Source organism: Dama dama, chromosome 24 (genome assembly GCF_033118175.1).
Source record: "Dama dama isolate Ldn47 chromosome 24, ASM3311817v1, whole genome shotgun sequence".
In the NCBI taxonomy this organism is placed as follows: domain Eukaryota; kingdom Metazoa; phylum Chordata; class Mammalia; order Artiodactyla; family Cervidae; genus Dama; species Dama dama.
Window position 1 is genome coordinate 57,892,257 of NC_083704.1, and position 22,711 is coordinate 57,914,967.

General features: G+C 43.7%; 1 protein-coding gene across 2 annotated transcripts in view; it reads right to left on the minus strand.

Moving 5' to 3' along the window:
* Positions 1 to 22,711, minus strand: part of LARS2 (leucyl-tRNA synthetase 2, mitochondrial) — a 143,574-nt gene that overhangs the window by 43,473 nt on the left and 77,390 nt on the right. For both annotated transcript variants that reach the window (XM_061128831.1, XM_061128832.1), the window contains exons 8-12: positions 14,436 to 14,543; positions 13,816 to 13,975; positions 5,922 to 6,026; positions 3,409 to 3,524; positions 2,500 to 2,783 (exon numbers count right to left, since the gene is read on the minus strand). In XM_061128831.1, the coding sequence (XP_060984814.1) occupies positions 2,500 to 2,783; positions 3,409 to 3,524; positions 5,922 to 6,026; positions 13,816 to 13,975; positions 14,436 to 14,543 (773 nt within the window). The remainder of the gene's footprint in view (positions 1 to 2,499; positions 2,784 to 3,408; positions 3,525 to 5,921; positions 6,027 to 13,815; positions 13,976 to 14,435; positions 14,544 to 22,711) is intronic.

The following is a 22,711-nucleotide window of genomic DNA, read 5'->3' on the forward strand; positions in this document are numbered from 1 at the left end:
TATGTTGCATATACGAAGCAGTTCATACTGGCTTTCCGAATATTACCGAAGGAAACAGTCACTCCCACCTCCTGCTTATTAAATGGAAGTGGCTGAGCAGAGAACACAGGAGCCCACGCCTGGCAGGGCTCTGGGCTCCCAGGGGCCTCCTGCCTCTCAGTCAGGGGGCCTCCCACTGGGAACAGTGCTGGTTCCAGGGGTAGGGGCTTATCGGAGAGAGCCCCAGCGGACCCCTAATCCTGTTTCCTACCACCCAGGGCTGCTCTAAGAATCTGATCTTAACAGTGCATCTCTAAATGAAAGCCAGGTCTCTTTATTTGGAGAGTAAGCAACCAGAACACATACTATTTTTGGGAAATAATTAGAAGGTAAATGTCTCTTCTTCTTCCTCACTGTTAGGGCACACATACGATTTAGGAAGAAAACGCAGGACTCAGCTAATAAAAGGGGCTGATATCTGACCAAAACTTGCCATGCTGATTTTTTAACTGGTCATGGTGGATTTGAAGTTGACCAACACCTTTTATGGCTGACACTAAAAGCTGGATTATACAGAAGAGACTACTTGCTAAGTGGGAGGCATAGACAACGGTGATGGTGACAGCGTTACTACCATTATTAGCTCCAACATTAATAATACTAAAACTGGGTGGTGGGCACTGAGCCAAATGCTTCCCGGGCTTTATCTCATCTAATCCCCAGTAACTCTCGGGATGATAAGGGAGACACTACTGACGTCCCCACTTTGCAGATGGGTAACTAGGGTTCAGAGAGGTTGAGAAATCTGTTCAAGGTCCTGCAGCTCGAGGGTAATGAATCTACCTCTGCTGGAGTTTGGTGCCCATGGTTCCTACCACTGGGCTGTCCCGCTTGGCCACATGGGCTCAGCGGCTCTCAGCCCTGCATGCTCATCAGATTCAACAGGGAGCCTTGACCAAGCTCACGCCTAGGGTCTGCTCTCCAGGAATCAGTAGACAAGGTAGATCTTATCCCCACCACCAAGGCCCTGGGCAGCCACAATGGGTGGGCTGAAGGCTGCCCATGTCTCCAACAGAGAAGTACTCTGTTACTGCTTATCAACAAAAAGGATGTGCTATCTCTCCCCTACCTGGCCCAGAGCTTCCTACATTCCGCAAGCCCCATCGCAAACCTCAAAACTGCGTGCGTGAGCACCTGGGTAAACTGCTGGCAGGCCGGGGCAGAATGTCGCTAATACTTCCAGTTACAGGGTGTCTGCTAGGAGCCACTGCGCTGGGTTCCATGTGTTAATTCTCATCTTCTGAAACCCCTTCATGGGGTTATTTTCGCTCCTGATAGGGAAATCAGTGCTTAGCAAGCTTACGTGACTTTCCCAAGACCACATGGCTGGTGAAGAGGCCAGGCCAGGACTTGAAGCCGTGAGTGTTGTCTCCCCAGCCCGAGCCATGCACTTGCAATATTGTTCAGTCACCCAGTCGTGTCTGACTCTTTGTGACCCCATGGACTGCAGCAAACCAGGCTTCCTTGTCCTTCACTATCTCCCAGAGTTTGCTCAGACTCACGGTCATTGAGTTGATGATGCCATCCAACTAGGTGAGTATCTAATTACTGACCTAGAGGTGGAAGTAAGAGGACTAAGTTATTTTAAAACTTTAAAACAACCCCAGCATGATCTACAAGGCAGAGAAAAATGGCTTTTCCATAGAAGGACGAAGGGAAATACCATACTTTGTTATCTGTTATTTACTTTTTAATCAGTTGGAATGGCATCCTAAAAAATCACATGGGAGGGACTTCCCTAGAGGTCCAGTGGTTAAGACTTCGCCTTCCAATGCAGGGGAGGAGGGTTCGATCCCTAGTTGGGAGCTAAGACCCTACATGTCTCAGGGCCAAAGAATCAAAAAATCAAAAAACCAAAGCAGAAGCTATACTGTAACAAATTCAATACAGATTTTAAAAATGATCCACATCAAAAGATCTTAAAAAAAAAAAAGGGAGACACGCCAGTGAATTCACGGAAAACATAATCCTACTTCCAAAATGAGAATTAAGGAGATATGACATATTTCAGGATATTAAAGAATGAGAACCCTGAGTACACTTGTCCTCGTAGCTACTATTCTGCTGCTTGTGATAAAATCTCCACTGTTATCATAGTCACTCTGTGGGAAAACGGTAAGGCGTTTCCTCTTTTCTCTGAGAAGCTCTTTGGAATATAAAATGAAGGAAAGTGGTCTTTTCCAAAGCTATGATGAAAATGTGTAGCTTTTCCATCAGTTGGATCGGCTGTTTCTGGAAAAGATGTGAATTGATATTGCTGCCTCCACCAGCCCAGAGGAGAGGAGAGGGCACCCATCACAGGGCTGGGCTCCAGATTCCAACCTCCTCTTTCTAAGATTGCAAAAGACCCATGTTATTCTTGCCAACCCAGTGGAAGTCCAAGAGGAGAGCTAGCAGAAGGAGGGATGGGGCAGTCTGGCACTCCAGCAGGGGTCGCGGCCAAGGGGTGTGGCTCCTTACCTAGGGCAGGAGCAGTTCACCCACTCGGAAGCCGAGGCCAGTGGGGAGCCTCCCTTGCCGGTGAAAGAGGTGATGCTGGGCAGGGTCACGGGCAAGTCCTCCAAAGGCACGGGCACGGGCCCACAGGCCGGACAGTGGACCATGGGGATGGGCGTGCCCCAGTACCGCTGCCTCGAGATCAGCCAGTCCTTCAGCTTGTCACTTGTCACGTCACCGCCCACTCTCTCCCTCCGGGCTTTCTGAGTCAGGGCTAGAAACGCAGCCTGCCGCTGCATACCTGTGAACTGAGAGGGGAAGGAGAGCGGTAAGAGTGAGCTGCTACCCTGAGGCCACCACCCTGGACTGCCACTGTCTGGAAATAAGTATCTGGGGAGAAGATAGAGCTCTAAAAGGAAAAGCCAATTTTGGTCAACTGCCTCAAGGAACCAGTTTCCCTGGAGGAGGTCATTTTTCTCAAGCAGAAGATTCCCAAAATAAGGTATTAGTTATTCCGACAACTATACTATACTGAGATCAGGTTCAACTTGGAGTTGAGAAGCTTTTAGATCTTGAAAAAGAACATTATTTTTGGCTTCCCTGGTGGTCCAGTGGCTAAGGCTCCATGCTCCCAATGCAGGGGACCTGGGTTCAACCTCTGGTCAGGGAATTAGATCCCACATGTCGCAACTAAGAGTTCACATGCTGTAACTAAGATCCTGTGTGGCCAAAATAAATAAATAAAAGTAAATAATAGTAATAAAAGGACATTATTTTGGTTTCATAGATTTAGAAATGAGGCTGCAAGACTGTTAGGAGTGGGGATGAATGCAATAGTAAATGGTAGGCTGTAACTTGCATCAAAAGGAAAATGCACCATCAAGCTCACGTGAAGACCATGAGTTTAGAAGTAAATTCTTAGGCCCCACCAACCTCCGCAGAGTCACTCAGTGTCTCTGTGCCATCTGGCGTTGTTTCAATGACTTCGGAGTAGGACAAGCCCAGAGTCTGGGCTAAGGCGGAGTCCTCTAAGCTGGTGCTGGGAATTCCTGTTCAAGGCGAAGAAATACAAAATGTCTTCTTTGCAAATGCCCGAATCACAAAAGGACTGCGAGCACTGACACTCAGCATTAGCTTTTGAAGTGAGACTCTATCTTTTTTAGTCAGAGAAATTATCAAACCACATCACATTCACTGAGAAAAGGGAGAACAGTCTTGGGGAAACTCACCACCCTGACACCATGGTGTTCGGTATTGACCCTACTTTCTTTACGTCTTATTCCTTTGTTTACTTTCTTTGAAAACAATTACTGGTAATTCTAAAATATACAATTTCGGGTGCTTCTGTCACTTAAACAGTGGATCACAAGCACCCGGGGAAGCCTGGTTTTGAACTCCTTCAGTGACACAGCACAGTGGGGTGCTCTTGATCAGCAGGGCTGACTCCGCTAGCGTCTCCCAGCGCCCCAGAAACATCCACTCGGGCAGGAAGTGGAAAGCTGGCAACTGTGTTTCTCCATACTGCGCTCTGTTCCCAGAGGCAACAGTACATTCTGAATAGACATTTATTCTTCAACCCACATACGCCCTTGAGGAGATGGAGCTGAGTGTAAGGAAATCGCTCATTCAGAGGATCAGGGCCTGCTATTTCAGCTTCAGCTCTTCAGAAAAATAGGCTTTTCAGCTGTCAGTTCTGTAGGCCAGGGTTTCTCCACCTGGGCCCGATCTGACATTCTCAAGTTGGCTGTGGGGACACAGCACGCCACACGGCAACTGAGAGAGGGAACTAAGGGTCACACACAAGACGCTTGCCTCAGATTCCACGAACAGCCTCTCTGGGACACTGCCCTACAAGGGCGACTTAATGTTCGGGTGTGGGTTCTAAACCTCCTTGGTAAGATACAAAACACCAGAGTATGACGGAAAGCTCTGTGGTGTTTGTTCCAGCTGAGATTGTCGACAAAAAGCATCTAATGAAGCAAATAAGCTGTCAGAGTGGACTTGAAAGACACTGAAGGGGGAGGACAAATGGCAAGCAACGAAGATTGCTGAGAAGTGTTCATGGACAAGGAGGGAAGAAAGTCATTTACTCCATTCCTGTGTGGTCTGGAGTAACTCAGAGAGATCTGCAAATGGAGATGTGACCATAGAATTTACCTGACCGCATAAAGCTCGCGCTGGGCCACCATGTTGGTCATGGAGGGCTCAGCAGAATGTAAGCTATTTGTAACATGCCGGTAAGATGGTGAAAACCCTACTTCATCTCGTTTACTTTCGTTTCTGTTATTCTTGGAGCGCAAGAGACAATAACTTAGAAAATGTTAATTATGCAAGTATGCAAAATGAAGACAATAGGAAAACTGATTTTCCATGCATACCCAAGAAAATCAGATTTCTCTTTTTCTTGTTCCCTTTTTCTTCAGAACTCTCAATATTGTGCCAGTACTTTGACTCAAAATACCAAATGAGGGGAAAAAAAAAAAAAGCCACATCAGCAAGAGCTTCCTTTATTGTTCAACTTGGCTGGCTATATTAATGAATTTTACTAATTATAAGATGCATTAAAGTACTAGAAGGAATTATGTCCCTTAAGCAACATATTTTCTAGGTTAAACTGTCAGATAAGAATGACTTGAATGGCTAAATATTTGTTTTCTGGGTTGGTGTTTCTTCAAATCACTTTGTCAAAAAAGGATCTGAGGACTGTGAGGAAAAACATGGTTTCAATAAGCAACGCTATTTCTTCTGTGTCCTAGGAGATAGAAAGTGTGGCAGTAACCTTCTCTGCAGGTTCCAGCTCACTGGTGACTGGCTGGAATCTACAGTAGGTAAGCTGTAAAAGAGAGATCCTCGGGTCCCCTTCAGGTCTTGGATGGGATATGATTAGGTTCCATCCCCTGGTTCAACCCCAGACTTCCTGTTAGGTGAGGATAGTTTAGAACACTCAGCAATGAGTAAGGCCACCAACCACATACAATTTACAGCTCTACAAATGCCTTCGATTCTACTGCTGTTTCACAATCCCTTTCTTTCACAGCTCAAGGTCACCCCCTCCACTAAGTCTTCCCCCAAAAGTTAGCCCACATCAATCATGTGTGCTTTGAACCCCCATCTCAGTAGCTACTGCTGCTTCTGTGAGTTCTGAAATGGGATTCTTATCTGAGTAGTATGGTTCCCCACATTGTATAGGCAAGTCTCACCAACTAGCTCCACTGGCAAAATCTATGGGCCAGACATTTTTGATTATTCTCAGTAGCAAGATGTGATACACTCAATGGGTTTTCAAAATGCAATGCTTTAACTAAGAGACAATGATATGAAGGGACACTCATTTTTACAAAGAGGCAAAACAGATTATGGAATATACAGCCAGCTCTTCCAGGTTAGTATTTTAATCTTAAGCCTGCTAAAGACATTCTCCTGATTACATTTTACTAGCTACTTACCTATTTTTGCATCTAGAGAGCCCTCCAAGTCAGCTTTGGCCAAGATGATGACCGGGACTTCCTGCTGGGTGAGCATGTTCACAGCCGTCACGGGCGTCAGGCAATCTGAAAATGAGGGCAAACAACGGTCGAGGCCCGTCAGCTGGGGCTCTGACACCCTCTGCGTCTCAGAGGAGACAAGTGAGAAAAAGAAGCTTTAGAACCTCTGTGTTTTGTGCTAATTATTATAGAATTTGTTCTTTGAAGGTATTAACAGATAATTCACACTAGTGGAGAATCAAAAGATTAAACAAATACATGAGAATATTCATTCGTGCTCCTCACCAAAGAAGTGAAAATGGCACTTTTGCTTTCCAGAAGGTGGAGGAAAGATGTTCCTACCACCTCCCATATTCTTTAGAAAAGTACCTCAAGTATACAGAAGAAAGAAAAAACCAACAATCTACCTATGGTGAAACTAAAAGATATCTGGAATTTTAAAACATAACACTTAAAGATGGAAGTGGCTAGGAAAGGGGAAAATGAGCAGAGATCCGATTTTCACACATACAAGGACAAAACCGTTCCTTCTCATGATCCATTTCTAAGGAGATACCAGAGGCTGTGGTCCAGCAAAAAGTGAAAGTCGCTTACTCGTGTCCGAGTCTTTGAGACCCCATGGACTGTAACCTATCAGACTCCTCCAACCATGGGATTTTCCAGCCAAGGACGCTGGAGTGGGTTGCCATTTCCTTCTCCAGGGGATCTTCCTGACCCAGGGATCGAACCCAGGTCTCCTGCATTGCGGGCAGACACTTTACCGTCTGAGCCACCAGGGAAGCCCTGCGAAAGGAAGGGGTAAATCAAGAAAGAGGCAGACATGGAATCCAGGAAACAAACAAGGAATCCAACAAAGAGAAGAGGGCAGGGACATCTGCAGAGCAGCAACAGACAGGACTCCCAGGATGGCAGATGTGTGTCAGGAGCCGGGAGAAGGACCAGGTGACATGTGAGCAGGACAGAGAGCCCCAGGAAGCATCGTCAGAGAAAAAAAGAGGACCAGCAGATTATCTGACAGACCGGAATATGTAGAAAACTTGAAAGGAGTTTTAAAGAGCTTCTGGGAGGGCGTGGGAAGACAATCAGAAATTCAAAGAACAAAAAACAAATGAAGGAAAAAAAAAAGAGAGAGAGAGAACAAGATGAACTTCAGGAAAAATAGAAAGTTATGGAAAAAGGAAAATGTAATCAGAATATATTTGGCTCAGATGACCGATATTTATGTGGTCATAACAAAACACTTAATTTGGAATTATCCAAACAGAAGATAACTATCCAAACAGACCACAAATCTCTGCTTGGGCACAGGCTGCCAGCTGACCCGGTGTCTGTCTTGCCCTCTGATTCAGCAACAGGATGTTTGGCCGGACACATGACCGCATAGCTAAAGACAGCGCTGCTCAGCCGCCCTCTAGCAGGTATGGCCGTGGGATGCAGGCAGAAGAACATGAGGACATGCTTGCAAAGGGAAGGGGCTGCCCTCTTCCCCCACCGCTTCTTCCCACAATGCAGATGACATGCAGAGCAACTGAGAACGCTCAGATGAGGGCGACATCCTAGAGCAGCCGAGCAGGGCAAAAGAAAGCGCCTCGGCCTGACCGCCTCAGGAGTAGACTTGTCATACCCACTCTGTGCTTCACGTGTGCGAGAAATAAACTTCTTTGGACTCACTAGTTTTCTAGGACTCTGTCAAGCCACCAAACTTACATCTTGGGTAACATGTTCCCCAAATTATTAAAAGAGGTTGGGTGAGGAGGCTACAGTCATTGTTGTTGTTAGTACCCTCTGAAATTTCATGCAATATACACATGTTACTTAGATTTTTAAAAACACAAAGTAACTTTTATAAAGAGAGATGGAAAGTGATCTTGAAGTATTACTTTTTACTTGCTAAGTTGGGAAAACTTTTAGAAGGGTACCATCAAGGCTTTCCCTGGTGGTTAAGAATTTGCCTGACAATACAGGAGATGCAGGTTCAATCCCTGGTCTGAGAAGATCCCACCTGCTGCGGAGCAACTAAGCCCTCGGGCCACAACTACTGAGAGTCCTGGCTCAGCAGCAAGACGAGCCACCGCAACCAGAAAAGAGCTGACGTGGCACTGAAGACCCAGCGCAGCCAAAAGACAGATAAACAAAATAAAATTAGAAGGGCACCATCACCGTGAAGTTGCACTGAAATCTGTATGTCATTTGGATAAGACGCTCTCAACTGATATAGCCCTTTCAGAAACCAATAAAAGAAACACGTGAAAAGAACCAAAAAAGGGTTCATAAACTTTGACCAAAAAAAATCACACTCTTGGGGATGTTTTCTCTCTTTGTTTTTTTTTTTTTTTTTGAGGGGGGGAGCCGTTTTCTAAGGAAGTGATTCTACAGAGGCAAAGAACTCCCTAATAGCCCAAACACAAAAAAGGCCAAATATTCAACACGATAGGGAAGATTTAGAATATTATGGTACATTGAGTTGATAGAATATTATGCATGGATTAAAGACAAGCCTGCCTAAAAACTAAGAAATATTTTCTGATATCATATTAAGTAAAAAATGAAAAAAAAAAAGACAGGAGCAGTCTGATTTTTAGGATAAGTGTGTGTGGGAACATAAATTTAAAAGATGTATGACCACATGCAAAAGAATAAATTAAACTTAATTTAAAAATAGATTAAAAACCGAAATATAAGATCTAAAACTACAAAAGTCTTAGAAGAAAACACAGATGTAAACCTTCATAATCTTTGACTAGGCAATGGTGTCTTAGATATGACACCAAAAGCAAAAACAACAGAAGAAACAGTATTAATAGATAAATTGGACTTCATCAAAATTTAAAACTTCCAAGCTTCAAAGGACACCAAGAAGAGAAAAGAATTCTCACAGAACTGGAGAACATTTATGTAAATCATATACCTGATGAGAAACTTGTATCTAGATAGTAAAGAACTATCAAAAGTAAAGAATAAAAAGACAACTCAATTAAAAATTGAGCAGATGCTCTGAATAGATAATCCTCTACAGAAGATATGTAAATGGCCGATAAGGACATGAAAAGATGATCAACACCATTAGTCATCAGATAAATGCAAATCGAAGCCACAGAGAGATAATGCTTCACACCCATTAGCATGACCATAACAAAAAAGACAGTGACAAGTGCTGGCAAAGATGTGGAGTACTGGATCCCTTTGCACTGCTCCTGGGAATGTAAAATAGAGCACCTGCCTTGAGAAAGTCTGACAGTTCCTCAACCAGTGAAATATAGAGTTACTATTAACATAAGACCCAACAACCCAATTCTTAGATACATATATGAAGAAATAAAAGCATATATCTGCACAAGAATCTGTACCAAAGGTACATAGCAGCTAGGTAGAGAGTGGAAACCAAAATGTCTATCAACTGATGAAAGAATAAATAAAATGTGGTATATATAATGAAGTATTATTCTGAAATAAAAGGAGTGAAGTACTGACACATGCTACAACACTGTATCCTTGAAAACATTACACTAAGTGAAAGAAACCAGTCAAAAAAGAACAAATACCATTTGAGTCCATTTATATGAAATGTCCAGAACAGGCAAAGACGTGGAGAAAGAAAGTAGATCAGTGGTTTCCTGGGGCTGGGGAAATAGGAGGTATTGAGCATGAGTGCTAGAGGGTATGGGATTTCTGTGTGGGGGGCGGTGATGAAAATGTCCTAAAATTGATAGTGGTGATGGTTGTACAACTCTGTGGAGATACAAAAAAACCACTGAATTGTACACTTTAAATAGATGAATTTTATGGTATGTGAAATATATATCAATAAAGTCATTATCAGAAAAATAAGGAAAAAAGTAGAGTATGGATTAAAGGGTTGGATTTTTTTCATTTTCCCACTAAAAGTCTATTGTGACTGTTTTTCAATTAGAAAAAAAGTTAATATTTGAATTTACATATGAGCAGATTGGTAATGAATGCCCTATAGCAACGTGCCTGCTCTACCAAGTCACAACCTATTTCTCAGAAAGAACGAAAGTTAAGATCTGAAGTTCTTGGTCAGGATTGGCGTTCGCCACATTTCTCACGAGCCATGTGCCGGCGACATGAAGCAGGAAGCCAGGGAGAAATCCCAAGTGACTCAAGCAGTTCATACAGGGGTTAAGTCACCACTAAAGGCCTTAGGAAACACAAAGGATTACTAACTTAACAGTCAGTAATTACAAAGGAAACATTCTAGGCAAGAAGCTGCCCTCTCTCTCAGGGCCCCCACTGCAAACAAGGCAGGTCTTTCATGCGCCTTGGAAAAACAGACCAGGGATTTTTGTTCAGTGCTTAGCAGAGTGGTGTTGCCTGCAACTAGGTCCCCAGATCTCTGTGGAAACAGGGCCCCCCGGTCAAGCAAGTGTGAGGAGAGTCGCCTGACGTTCCCCTGTGACAATCACAGTGCACGTCAGCACAGACAAGGACAAGTCTGGAAGCAAAGAAACCTATTTATATCTGCTTTATACCACGTTACCTGAGCACAGAAGCCTTCCTCCGCACCGCATCTACCAACACCTGCTGAACTGAAAGGATGCTAGTAGGGACAAACTACTACCCACAGGATTCTGTTCCTGGCCCTTTGTCCCACCCCCACGCCTATTCTATGGAGACAGGGCAAGGCAATAGGGAGCCATAATTATTCGAAGCTTTGGGGCCTCTCTCTAATGTGTCAACAAAGACAGGGTTCCTAAGCCACTTATTACAGAGACCTCATTTACCCTTTTGGCAAAAAATGCATTGTGTAGACCATCGGTGACTCAGAGCTGAAATGCATGGTTCCAAAGCCCCAGGGTTTGCATATTTTAATATCAGGAGTGTAAGAAAAAGACTCCAGGACAAAAACAGAACAGCGTCTAGAACTCTGACAACATTTCCCCCATTGATGCTTTTTATGGTTTCTAGTTCCTATCAAGTCACAGCTTACGTAACAAAACTTAAGTCAGAGGTAGTCAACTGAGAAGAGGAGACAATGTCAATGATTATGGAAATACACTCAATTTCAGGATCTGTACAGAGAGGGACGTTACTTGTCGCTCTCTTAAAGCAATCTGTGCCAATTACAGGATGTTGGGCAAAAACAGTACATTTAGTCAAAAACATGAGCAACATAGTCGGCCAGGCCAAAAATCAGGGAGATGTCCGAGGAGCCTTCTAAAAAAATGATTCTGAGAGCTGTCCTCACCCCTCCATCCTGATGGCCACTGTTTCAGGGTCTTCACCACTTCCCACCTCACTACTGGGGGAGCCAGCTCTCCTGCCTCCTTTCTAACGCTCAAACATCACCCTGTCCATACTCCTCCTCAGAGCCCCTCAGGACTCCGTCTGTACACCACCTTGCCTGACAGCCCCATCACCTGTGCTGCTGAGAAAACTCAACTTTCTTTGGTCATAGGATGGATCTGGGATCAGAACCTTGGTCATCTTGTGCGAACTCAGGAGCCCATATGCAGATACCAAGTCAGCAACTGTAGGAACTTGAGTGTGAGAATTTAAGCTCATGCAAGTGATAAATTCAATCACAACTGTGTGCTACCATGACTTGCAGTGGTCACTGCTCTAATATTTATTTGTCCTGAAAATCAGATATTTGAGGGAAAACCAAGGCACCTGTCTGAATGGAGCCAGTTGGCAATGGTAAATGACACTAGTGATAAGATGCTCAGGTTTAAAATGTGACCTCAGAGGCCAAAGGAGGCATAAATCCATATCCATGCAGTAGTTCTAATTCACCTTTGGGAAAACCGCGTTACACTCAAGCACTGTACTGGCCGTAAATGACTGAGGCCACAGGTCAATATCCAGAGGTCTTACATGCAAATTAATCTAGAGACTTTGAATAAACTGGCATCTGCAAAAAGAATATCTCCCTTCTGAAAATTAGAATTGGAAAATTTAGAGCCAAGTAGAGCATTCCATTTGGATTTAGTTCAGAAATTACTAAAGAGGGGAGAACCAAGCAAATAAGCCATTCAGCGCCAAAAGGAAACCAACCAGGCCAAGTCAGATGTGCTGGTACCCACATGACCGTGAAAACTTGCACATGCTAAAATCACCTCTTAATTTCTTACATGTGAAAATGTTCTGGGTTCATATAGTATCTTTCATGGCACGAACTCTATCTTTTATAACTTATTAGCTAGTTAATCCCCTACTGCTATTACTTAATTTTAATTTATGTCCCCAACTTAAGCATGGAGGGGGAATTTAAGGTCAGATTCACATTTTTTAGTTTTTCAATTTTAGATATTATTCCACTGCCACAGCTCTCAAGAAATCTCAAAATGCTCATGAGAGTAAAAATGATGAGTTTTCCCTTTAAACCATTGAAAAGAATCCAATTTTTCTTTTGAATAAATGGAAAATAAAACAGAGTTATACTGGACTTCAGAAGCACACACTGAAATCTTAAAAGAGTCTTTTCTTTATTTCAATATAGAACAACCAAAGAGATGAAACCAAGTGATATCTGTCCTGTGCCCGTGAATTACGTATGCATCTGGGTCTCCTCTGCTGCATCCTCCCAGGAGGCAAGACTGTGAGTGGCCACCTACCCGTCCCCGAGTGCTCAGCATGCAGCCAGCTCTCAGTAAGTATTAACTGATCTGAGTATTACTGTTGTTAAGAATTAGAAGTCTTAAGCAGAGAGAAGCTGGGGCAACACTGTTTATCTTTCCAATCTGATCAGGGAGTCTTTCCTTCTGGCTATTTTATGCATAGCAATTATTTAAAAAAAAAACAACACACAAAACTATATTACCATTCAAAAATGTTTGTTAATCTAGTAACTTAAACAGACCTGCAATAATTCAGACTATGTGCCTTGGGTTGAAGTTTATAGTCTATGAAAAGTGAAGTGGGCTGTGATTTTTACAGAAATATTTACATTTCTCTTGAGACCTACTTCTAATTTACAGGGCAGTTCCTTTTGCCTGCCCAGGATTCAGACCCCTTCCTCTGGTAAGAGCCTGAGTTTTACAGAGCTATCCCTTCCTCATGGATGATAGTCCTGGGGGGCTATCAAGGAATAAGGTACCTGGCCTTCCTTCGGCCAACAGAGGCCAGGGTCCCCAGCTGTACCAATCAGACACATTTCTCTGCAGGACGAATCTCAAACCAAGTGCCCCAAGTGTTGATGGCAAGGTGAGAGCAGATTCCCTCAGTCAATGGTATTAAGACATTATTCGTTCTTGCTGCCCCAACCCATGTGGCTGACTAGTCCAAGTCCTCTTCCAGACTGGTTCTTCCCCACAGTTTTCCAGTATGTTCCCCCTTTCCTCTGGGTTATCCAGAGGTGGACTCTGTGACTTGCAGCTCTGGACTTCAGACTAATGCAGAGGCACTTCTCATCCTCACTGACCAACACTTGCTATGCCAATTCAAAGTCAGCTTGATTCATTCATTAAAGACCAGACTGCTGGTCTGCTCAGATCACTCTGTGAATTCTTAAGAAACACTAAAATTAAGTTATTGAAATGTTTCCTCTGTTTCTCACTGGCTTCCTTCCTGTCCTTGTCAGTATAGTTTTACTTGATGATGAGACTGTAAATTAAGCACAAGATTCTATTCTTATATCAGAAAAGAGCTTTGAATCTAGATTATATTTAAAGGGAAAGAGTTGAACTTTCAAACAAAAACTTAAGAAGCGGAGAAGCTACTGACTCAAAGTAACTTATTTTCAAGGCTCTTTCTGATCCTCACTCTTTAAGATCAACACATAAAGTCAGGCCAAGGAGAGGAACAGATCACATGGGATGACATATGTGAAAGGACTGTGAACTCTGTGAAATGTAAGGCATAACGCCCCCGTCTTAACCTTAACTAGCCGACTCACCTTGGCCAGGGACGAGGGCCTTCCGAAAGGTTTCCTTCAGAGGGCTGTGCCCGTGCAAGAGCCTGTGGCTGGGAGAGATGGCCACGTGGGAGGCGCCATAAACGGCCTCAGGGGTGGCTGTGTAGGCGCTCAGCTTTTCTCCTGTGACTTGCCCATCAACCTGACGAGAGGCAGAGTCGTTTCATTTCTCAGTCCCCACTCTGGGCTGCCGTGCTCCCCAGCCCACATCCCCTGTTCCCACCCCTCCTCAATCCCAGGCAGCAGGGACAGCAGCAGCAGGCACGTGGGGGCCTGGTCCCAGGCAGGTGCAGACAGGGGGAGAGAGAAGAGGGCCACAGTTCCTCTCTCAGGAGGCCTCCCCAGAGCCTACCCCCAGGCCTACTTGGGGGTCCCCATCAAAGGACGTCAAAGCATGCCCAGAAAGAGGCCTTCCCCAGTTCCTGGCTCCTCTGTCCAAGAATCAATAACAACTGTCAATGTTATTTGTCCTGGGAAAGGTGCTATACTTTCCTCCAGGATTTTTGTGATGAATACAGGCACCTACTTTTCTAAAAAGAGGTCTAAAGAGGCAGAAGGGGGTTTGTGAGCATGAACTGCTGCAGATACTCCTGCTCAATCACCTTTAACGTGAAGTCCAGATGGCAGCCCACACAGTCCCCAATCCAGTGGGCCTGCATGCCTTTTATCCCGTACCATTCCGGAAGGTCTGCCAGCGCGTCCTGCATGGCCTGTAGGAATGAAAGGAGAATGGAGGAGTAGAAACTACAGATTGCTTAAAACAAAGCAAGTGACTGGGGGCTCGCTAAGGTGGGAGAACCGGGGACACTGAGGCTCAGGAATTCACCGTTTTCTCCTTCACTGGCCAATCAGAGGGGCCTAGCAAAGGTTATACATGATGGGCCCATCATGACTCAACTTCATGAGATGGGCTTCACCCACTTCTCTATTCTCAGTGAGCCAAAGTTTCAGAGAAAGAAGAAAATTACCAAGAAGAGGATGAGATGGTTGGATGGCATCACCAACTTTATGGACATGAATTTGAGCAAACTCTGGGAGATAGTAAAGGACAGGGAAGCCTGGCGTGTTGCAGTCCATGGGGTAGCAAAGAGTCAAACACCACTTAACAACTGAACAACATGCTTATCTCTGATGGATGTGGTTGGGGCATTCTCCTTCCCAGTCTAGAACCTAAACAAAAGAAGTACATGTTTATGAATTTTTAAACTCTAAGATAAGCCATGGCTATTCTATAGCTCTGCGGTAGAATATATAGAACATTATAAATATATTGTAAAAATAAAAATTAGTATAACAGAAATCATCACATTGATTTGTGTAACATTTGCTATTAGAGGCACACATTTTATTTTCATTGATATCTGTCTAATTTTAATCCATGTGTGTGTTTATGTGTACTAAGTCACTCAGTCGTGTCTGATTCTTTGCGATCTCATGAAATGTATCGTGCCAGGCTCCTCTGTCTGTGGGGATTCTCCAGGCAAGAATACTGCAGTGGGTTGCCATGCCTTCATCCTGGGGACCTTCCCAATCCAGGCATGGAACCCACATCTCTTCCATTGGCAGGCAGGGTTCTTTACCACTAGCGCCACCTACGGGAAAAGATGAGCCAGGACTAAAACCCAGACTTCGGTTGTTCAGTCTCTAAGTGCTGTCGGATTCTTTGCCACCCCATGCAGCACGCCATGCTTCCCTGTCCTTCATTATCTCCCAGAGTTTGCTCAAACTCAAGATCATTGAGTTGATGATGCCATCCAACCATCTCATCCTCTGTCGTCTCCTTCTCCTCCTGCCCTCAATCTTTCCCAGCATCTGGGCCTTTTCCAGTGAGTCAGCTCTTCCCATCAGGTGGCCGAAGTACTGGAGCTTCAGCTTCAGCATCGGTCCTTTCAAAGAATATTCAGTTGCTTTCCTTTAGGATTGACTGGTTTGATCTCTTTGCTGTCCAAGGGACTCTCAAGACTCTTCATCACCACAGTTTGAAAGCATCAATTCTTCAGTGTTCAGCCTTCTTCATGGTCCAACTCTCACATCTGTACATGACTACTGGAAACACCATAGCTTTGACTAGATGGACCTTTGTCAGCAAAGTGATGTCTCTGTTTTTTAATATGCTGTCTAGGTTTGTCACAGCTTTTCTTCCAAGGAGCAAGTGTCTTTTAATTTTATGGCTGCAGTCACCATCTGCAGTGATTTTGGAATTCCCAGAGAATAAGTCTGTCATTGCTTCCATTCCCTGCCCACCCCCCCCATCTATTTGCCATGGCATGATGGGACCAGATACCATGATCTTCATTTTTTGGATGTTGAGTTTTAAGCTAGCTTTTTCATTCTCTTCTTTTACCTTCATCAAGAGGCTCTTTAGTTCCTCTTTGCTTTCTGCCATTAGGGTGGTTGTCATATGCTATCTGAGGTGATTGATATTTCTCCCGGTAATCTTGATTCCATCTTATGCTTAATCCAGCCTGGCATTTCTCATGATGTGCTCTGCATATAAGTTAAATAAGCAGGATGACAATATACAGCCTTGACGTACTCCTTTCCCAATTTGGAACCAGTCCATTGTTCCATGTCCAGTTCTAACTGGTGCTTCTTGACCTGCATACAGGTTTCTCAGGCGGGTAAGGTGGGTCTGGTATTCCCATCTCTTGAAGAATTTCCCAGTTTGTTGTGATCCTCCCAGACTTACTAACTGCATTCTTTCACCTACAGTGCGGAGATTCTGACTCAATCTTGTGATAAACAACACAGAGCATTTCCTGTATTTGTCATCTAGCTATCCATCCATTCTCATTTATTTGGGAGAGTCTGCAAGCTTCAGGATTCAGAAATTTATTTTGAGGCATAAACTGTGAATTATGGACACCTCCTACAGGCTAACCAGAGATGTGTTCATTCATTAGTTTATTCCCCAGAATGTATTAATTCTCCACCCCTAAAGGACTTCACCCAGGCATTGGAGGCTTCAGTTCAGTTCAGTTCAGTCACTCAGTTGTGTCCGACTCTTTGTGACCCCATGGACCGCAGCAAGCCAGGCCTCCCTGTCCATCACCAACTCCCAGAGTTTGGGCATACAAAAAAGCAGGATTGCCAGAGTCCCTAACCTCAATTTTATTTTCTATTGTTTCTTCAATGAGATATTTTAATACCTTTGTAACAGTGAACTGTATGTAGAAATATTATTTTCTTCTCTATTGTTGAGTACTCATAAAATGCAACTAAACTTCGTGCTTAGCCAGAGGCTAGGAAAATATGTTAACAGAATGAATGGAAGGTGGTAATAACTAGGATTTATGAGAAGATTCTGGGTAATATTTTCTAGCAAAACACACAATAACCTGTATTTTATCATCTCAATCTTCTGGACCCAGTCGAAGAGTGCCCCTAGCTTGCCACAAGTAGAGAAATCCTGTGTGCAGCAACAAAGACCCACCACAGTCAACAAATAAAATAATAAATCATTTTAAAAAAATCACCCATAGTGATGGTTGTAAGGCAGTATAAGATCGTGACTCACTGAAGAAACGTTAAATTATATTCCACATGTAGTTTATATGTATTGAGTTGCATACAAATTCCTTAGAAACTACCACATACATGAGGGTACACATGAACACATTTAGCTAAGGAGAACACTTACTGATTAAAAGAGCCTATTCCCCAAAACACTCTCCGACATAAATCACAGCAAGATCCTCTATGACCCACCTCCCAGAATATTGGAAATAAAAGCAAAACTAAACAAATGGGACCTAATGAAACTTAAAAGCTTTTGCACTACAAAGGAAACTATAAGTAAGGTGAAAAGACAGCCCTCAGATTGGGAGAAAATAATAGCAAATGAAGAAACAGACAAAGGATTAATCTCAAAAATATATAAGCAACTCCTGAAGCTCAATTCCAGAAAAATAAATGACCCAATCAAAAAATGGGCCAAAGAACTAAACAGACATTTCTCCAAAGAAGACATACAGATGGCTAACAAACACATGAAAAGATGCTCAACATCACTCATTATTAGAGAAATGCAAATCAAAACCACAATGAGGTACCATTACACGCCAGTCAGGATGGCTGCTATCCGAAAGTCTGCAAGCAATAAATGCTGGAGAGGGTGTGGAGAAAAGGGAACCCTCTTACACTGTTGGTGGGAATGCAAACTAGTACAGTCACTATGGAAAACAGTGTGGAGATTTCTTAAAAAACTGGAAATAGAACTGCCATATGACCCAGCAATCCCACTCCTGGGCATACACACTGAGGAAACCAGATCTGAAAGAGACACGTGCACCCCAATGTTCATCACAGCACTGTTTATAATAGCCAGGACATGGAAGCAACCTGGATGCCCATCAGCAGATGAATGGATAAGGAAGCTGTGGTACATATATACCATGGAATATTACTCAGCCGTTAAAAAGAATTCATTTGAATCAGTTCTAATGAGATGGATGAAACTGGAGCCCATTATACAGAGTGAAGTAAGCCAGGAAGATAAAGAACATTACAGCATACTAGCACATATATATGGAATTTAGAAAGATGGTAACGATAACCCTATATGCAAAACAGAAAAAGAGACACAGAAGTACAGAACAGACTTTTGAACTCTGTGGGAGGAGGTGAGGGTGGGATATTTTGAAAGAACAGCATGTATATTATCTATGGTGAAACAGATCACCAGCCCAGGTGGGATGCATGAGACAAGTGCTCGGGCCTGGTGCACTGGGAAGACCCAGAGGAATCGGGAGGAGAGGGAGGTGGGAGGGGGGATCAGGATGGGGAATACGTGTAAATCCATGGCTGATTCATGTCAATGTATGACAAAACCCACTGAAATGTTGTGAAGTAATTAGCCTCCAACTAATAAAAATAAATAAATAAATAAATAAAAGAGCCTATTCCCAAACTCTTTCAGATAAACTATAGTTTCTCCATATTTTCCTCTCCTGGCTGACATAAGTGGGAACATGAATTTGCAGAGCTACATATGCCTGTAACAGTTTAAGAATGCTACAAAACAAATATCAGAAATACACAGTTTCTGTTACTGACACCACAGACTTGAAAAACAGAACAGCTAATTTTTGCATAACCCAGAGGTTAATGGGATTTCTGGGATTTGATCTTTGATATATCTTTCTAAAGATGCATGAGTGATAAAAATGAGTCAGTTGGTAAGAACTGCAATGTAAACTTCATCTAAAATAAGGCCTTCCTAGAAATTCTTTCAAAGGAAATCAGCTGCTGTGGAAATCAGAAGATGGTATACGGTATCTCAATTATGAGTGAATCATGTACCAAAGATTCCATGTTCCCAACCACTTCAATTACAATATGGCCACTGAGCTCCTTTATAGAAGACGTTGTGTTTGGGAGAATAAGGAGTGCCAGGTGGGACTTTCCTGGTGGTCCAGTGGTTAAGATTCATTCTCCCAATACAGGCGGCCCCGGTTCGATCCCTGGATGGGGAACTGCTAAGATCCAGCATCCTGCATGCTGCACGGTGCAGCCAAAAAACAAAAATAAAAAAGGTGCCAGGAAATACAGAGGGCACAGGGATGTGTGGAAATGTGCCAGGATCAGTGTTCAATCAGCAAAACCCAGGAAACTATGGGCCAAACGGCCTAGTCCTTCAATTGATAAACTGTAAGAAAGAGAAAGCGATAAAGAGGGAAACCTACAGATTAAAACACTTAACAGACGTTGTCAAATTTAAAAAGACGAGGGTAGGAATAAACTATATTATCCAGGGAGGCACATTTAGGTGGTAAACTATAGAGAAAGGTAAGGATGTGACTGTTCTTTTTTTTTTTTTTGGATGTGACTGTTCTTAAAGTCAGGATAGTGGCAACTGTGGGGGGCTCGGGGGGGCAGTTACATTGAGATGAGGCATGTAGAGTGCTTGTAGAGTGCCGGTGAGATGTATTATCTTAACCTACAAGGGCGGCTGCTTTAAAATAATTCAATAAACTATATATTTGTTTTATATGGTTATCTGTGTTTCATTTTATAATAAAAACGTAAAAGTAAAACAAAGACTTTCTACTAAGTTTGGTATTACACAGGTCAGAACTCTTCTCTCATACTGCTCCCAGAGTATGGTACGGGAGACATTGGCCTGCGAGCTCAGTAATGCAAGAACAAACTCTGGTTTTTCTTTAAACCCCACAAGGGGCCTGGCCTAGAGCCTGGGACTGTGAACCTGATTGGGCAAATGCTCATTAAATTCCCATTTAACTCCCTCCACTCCAGGGGGAGACTCAGAGAGCAAGACTATGTTCTAGAACCAGATCCCCAGGCCTCTAGGGAGGAAAGTAATAACCTTAGTAGATGGCTTCCTATGCAGCAGGCACTTTGGCATGTGGGACCTCATTTAAATCTTCACCACAGTTAAGGAGTGTTGTCAAGGAGTATTACCTCCACCTCACAGAAGAGAAAACAAGTCTGGGGAATTTCCTCTAAGTCAGTCCACAAGTACAGGGCGGAACTGTGAAAGAGCACGGGCAGCAAGGTGCAGCCGACTCCTAGGTCCACACGCATTCCTACACCTTACTCTGCAGTGAGTCCTCTCTAGCAGAGGTCCTCATATCCAGCTTTCCCGCATTTGTATTTCAGATAGTTTCGACTTATCATTCTCTAAGTTAAAAGAGGCACTTCTTAGAGATCTGTCTACTTCTATTATCCTATTTATATTTTTATCTTTTTCCTGGAAAGAAGGCTCTGGTTGCAGAGTCTTAGGGCTGGGGTTGTGATCAAAACTCCCTTTCTTCAGATGAGGACCCAGAGGCTCCCAGAGGTCTAACAATCTGCACATCACTGAGCTCCCTTGACTGAGGCCAAAAACTCGTTCCTCAAGCCTCATTTAACTACGATTCACCTTCCTTGAGCCTTGCTCCCCAACTGCACAATGAACTTGTACTGTTTAAGCCGCCCAGCATTTGAAGTCTCTCCTTTCTGGAGAGGGCAGGCAGGGGAATTACAGGATGGGTGAGTGGCAAGGCCCCATCACCAACTATGGAAGCTAGAAAGGGGGTGTTCTTCCCACCCTACTCTTCTCCCCTGTTGAAGTTAAACAAACAGTGTAGCCCATCATGGGCTCAGTACAGTCAGCATGCTGAGGGGGCACCCAGAGGCACAGGGTCAACCGGTTTAAATGCCACACCAGAACTGGGAGGCAGCACAGACTTAGACAGACCACTCCTGGGACGGGATCTCAGCGGTGCTCTTGTTCTCCCTGACTCCTGCCCAGGCCTGTGTCTCTAGCTTCTCACCCAGCTATGAGGAACCTGATCCTCTTCTGATCAACTCTCTTTTGGCTTAAGTTAACCAGAGTAACTTCAGGTTGCTTCAACCAAGTTTCCTAACTGATAATGGACTTTAAAAGTTTCAACCTCTTTTTTAAAAGAAATATTTATTTATTTGGCTGTGCTGGGTCTCAGTTGTGGGACATGGCATCTTCAAGTCTTTCTTGCAGTATGTGGGATTTTAATAGTGGCAAGGGGGATCTAGTTCTCTGACCAGGAATTGAACCTGGGACCCCTGCACTGGAAGCATGGAGCCTTAGCCATTGGACCACCAGGGAAGTCCCTCAACATCTTCATGTATGCTAGCTAAAACTGTACCGTCTTGATATCACTGTAGCAAAAGTGTTGAAATCTTGAATATATTAAGTATATGTTAATACTAGAATAATAAGACATAATGTTTATAAACTATTAAAAAGCCTTCTGACACAATTGTATATTTTAGAAAACTTTCCAATTTATGCAGCATTTAAGGGATCTTAAATGTCAGCAAGCACATAACTAGGACTTTATGAACTCCGCATGACCCGCGGCTTTTCCTTTCCAAGGATCATTGAGATTCCATTTAACTTCCAAGCAAACCCACATGTGGTCTCATGGGATCTGATGTCCTTCCCATCAGATAAAACTCATGTGACATGATCTGAAGGTTGGCTCCATCTCCCACCCCATCCTTTCATGCCACAGACAGCTTGGATCTGACAGGGCCCATTTCTGACACACTTCCTGCCCCCTCCCCTGCAGTACTGAGCCGCAGTTTATAAACTTTCTCATGGTGTTTTTCTTCCAGATTGAACTGTCAAGGCTAGAATACATCCTATGGAAGTGCTTTTGCTTAAAATATTCACAGCTCGATGAGGACAAAAGATTCAAATAGAATGAAATGTGAATGTTTTGATATGCTAATTGTGGCAGGGAAAAATGTACGCCTTCTTAAATCCTTACCAAATCTATGAATATTTTTAAAAATCAAAAGAAATGAAGAAGAAGAAAAGAAAAGAAACCACCCTCTGGAGAACAACTGAGCAAGCCCTTTTTAGTCCCTGCTGTAAAATAAACTCATTATTCAAGACTGATTTTTTGAGGAACAGGCCTCCAGAACGCACCTGCCCAACAGCATTCAACAAGCTCCCCGCAGCTCAGGCTGGGCCCCATCAAATGTCCACCACCACAGGAACAGTCTGCTGAGCATTTACGGTTGTTCAACACAAAGAACTGGTTCTACCTGTTTGTCTGGGGTGTTCATTCAGAGTACATCCTTTCTGTGGTGTTTTGCAATTATAGTGACAGGGGACAGTATTCATCTCAAGTCTTTACATTTGCCAATGGGCAGTGTCTCCCCTCCCCACCCTGGCCAACCTAAATTTCCTTGGTGGCTCAGATGGTAAAGAATCTGCCTGCAATGCAGGGGACCTGGGTTTGATCCCTGGGTTGGGAAAATCCCCTGGAGAAGGAAATGGCAACCCACTCCAGTATTCTTGCCTGGAGAATTCCATGGACAGAGGAGCCTGGTGGGCTACAGTCCCTGGGCCTTCAAAGAGTTGGACATGACTGACAGACTAACACATTTT